We start from the raw sequence: 2,813 nt of genomic DNA, 5'->3' as shown, positions 1-2,813 counted from the left end.
TTTTTTTTTTTTTTTTTTTGAAGCGAAGTCTCACTGCTTTAGGTAGTGAAGACTTTGCCCTTGGTAGTGTGCTGTGGTGTCACAGTTCACAGCAACCTCAAACTCTTGGGCTCAAATGATTCTCTTGTCTCCGCCTCCTGAGTGGCTGGTATTACAGGCACCCTCCACAACACTCAGCTATTTTTGAGACAGGGTCTTGCTAGCTCAGACTAATCTCAGAACGCCTGAGCCCAAGAGATTCATCCACCTTGGCCTCTCAGAGTGCTTGGGTTACAGGTGTGAGAAACTGTGCCTGGCCTAGTTATTCACTTTTGATTCAGAGTAGACAATCAAAAATTACTACATATCTGTGGAAAACCTCTAAAATGGAGAGGAAAAAAAATCAACTTTGAAGAGAGAGAAACTCTGCAGGAAGAAGACAGTTTAACAAATAAATAAATAGCATTAATTTCCTTGGAGCTGACACAGAATATATTTCATCCATGAAGCAAGAACCAGATGTTGTAAAAGAAGAAAGCTCTTAGAAATTAAAACATTTGGAGAATCCTCAAAGAACTCATACTATGCCTCCCCTTTGATCCTGCAGTCCCATTACTGGGTATCTACCCAAAAGAAAAAAAATGATTTTATCATAAGGACCTTTGCATTAGACTGTTTATTGCAGCTCAATTTACAATTGCCAAATTGTGTAAACAACGTAAATGCCCACCAATCCAAGAATGGTTTAATAAGGTGTGGTATATGTATACCTTGGAGTGCTATTCAGCCACTAAAAAAGATGATGACTTAACATCTTTTGTATTAGCCTGGATGGAGCTGAAACACATTCTTAGTAAAGCATTGCAAGAATGAAGAAGCAAGAATCTAGTGTTCTCAATTCTGATATGAGGACGATTGATGCTAGTTACATGGTGGGGAGTGGAGAAATGGGGGAATGGAGGGAGGTGGGGAGGGTCATGGTATGTGACACACCTCTTGGGGGTGGGACACAATAATAAAAGGGACTTTACTTAACAAATGCAAGCAGTGTAACCTGGTTCTTTGTACCCTCAGTGATTCCCCACCAATAAAAAAAAAAAATATGGAAGCAGAAATGAAAAATGTCAATGGAAGCATTGGAAGATGAAGATGGAATAGATTTCCCAGACATTAGAGTAAAAAGGGGAGAGGTGAAAAAATAGAAGAGACAAGAAAACTTGAGAACCAATATGAGTAATAGGAAATAGTGAGAGAAAAAGGTCAGAGAGAAAACAAAGAGAGATAAATCACCAGTGAAATTATTTGAGATATGAAGTATAAGAACTGAAGTATATGAGTTGCCCAATGGGAAGAGTCTACTGAATATTCATCACTATGGAAAGAAGCGAACCTACCTGAAGTCATAGCATTATGCAATTTCCAAAAAAAAGACAAAGAGAAAGTTCAAAGGCTTTCAAAGAGAAAAGAAAAAATAAGCCAAATGGCTAAAAAAGGGTCAGGAATCTAAAAGGCTTCAAACTTCATACTTGTAATACTGGATGTTAGATCATGTAACAATGTTTTCTGGAGATGGCAGCTGAATGGGAGGGAGACTTTTCATCTATGTGTTACATCTTCTATACTTTTGAACTTTGAATTTTTTGAGTATATGATACATTCAAAACACAAATATAATTTAGAAATAATACCGATAATATAACTGATATTTTTAAATAAGTGTGTTTGTACATTTGTCCTTATTTTATCTGCAGAATGACTTAACGAGGAAGCATTTTTATTCCCATCCAGGGTCAGGGAGTTAGAGAGATTTAATTAGGTGGCAGGTGATGGAACAAGATCTGAAAGCCTTTCCTTAATTCTGTTCTAGATGCAGAAACAGAACTGTAGGGGTAGTGTATTGAGAGATGCTGTGTGGAGAGGGTAATAATGTGGAGGAAAAGCTGTGCCTAAGCTGGAGAGTAAGTAGATCAAAGGGTTGAAATGGTGGTTCCTGGCCTCTACTTTCTGACAGTCTCATGTGTGAAGTGTTACAATGTGTTTATTAACAAAAGGCAAATATTAAAATTTGTTATCTAGTGAGTCATTTGAAAAAGTTGCCCTATCTATCACAGTCTTTTTTTTTTTAAGTTTGATTTTTTTTTTTTTTTGAATAAGAAAAAGCATTAGAGTTGCAGTTGATCTTGGAGGTGCATCTAAACTTGGGCATGCTTTCAGAAATATGTTATCACTGTTTCAGAGCAAAATCATCTATGTCTGAAGAGGAAGATGAGATTTACAAATTACAGAATAGATTTGTTCAAGGACTGAGATTTTTAAGTGTTTCCTGGAGGAAAAGTTTATGTTTTTCCTAAGATTACATTGTAAGTGGTATTAACTGCAATGCCTAAAATTTTTGGTTCTTAGGTATTTAACTCATGGTTGTCAATATATTTTTAATAGCTCAGAATTCAGAACTTCAAGGAAGGGCAAATGAGATTGAGAAAGCATTTCAGACTTCCCAGCAGAAATGGAAAGAAGAATGCAGAAGATTTGAACATGATTTGGAGGAAAGAGACAACATCATTCAAAATTGCAATCGAGACTACGATTTACTTGTGAAAGAAAAAAACAGACTAGAGAAAATTCTACAGGTAAAACATTTTTTATAAGGGACTTTTTCTCTATGTAATATTTACTGAGATGTTTTGTACATTATTTGAAGTTATTCTTAAGTTTCCTTCTTTTTTCTTACCCCCCCCTTTCACTTTTAGGAGCATTTTTGCTGGTCTCTTTTTAAATATGTTTCAGAAATATATTCATATGTGTAGTGGCTTTTTTTTTTTTTTTTTTTTTGA

At 35.6% G+C, this 2,813-nt stretch overlaps 1 protein-coding gene across 2 annotated transcripts in view; it reads left to right on the top strand.

Annotated features, from left to right (window-relative positions):
- Positions 1-2,813, top strand: part of CCDC171 (coiled-coil domain containing 171) — a 402,279-nt gene that overhangs the window by 42,166 nt on the left and 357,300 nt on the right. For both annotated transcript variants that reach the window (XM_003782870.3, XM_023509106.1), the window contains exon 5: positions 2,419-2,609. In XM_003782870.3, the coding sequence (XP_003782918.1) occupies positions 2,419-2,609 (191 nt within the window). The remainder of the gene's footprint in view (positions 1-2,418; positions 2,610-2,813) is intronic.

This window comes from Otolemur garnettii, unplaced genomic scaffold (genome assembly GCF_000181295.1).
Source record: "Otolemur garnettii isolate 467f Iridium unplaced genomic scaffold, OtoGar3 scaffold00006, whole genome shotgun sequence".
In the NCBI taxonomy this organism is placed as follows: Eukaryota; Metazoa; Chordata; class Mammalia; order Primates; family Galagidae; genus Otolemur; species Otolemur garnettii.
This window is presented reverse-complemented; position numbering and strand designations above follow the sequence as displayed.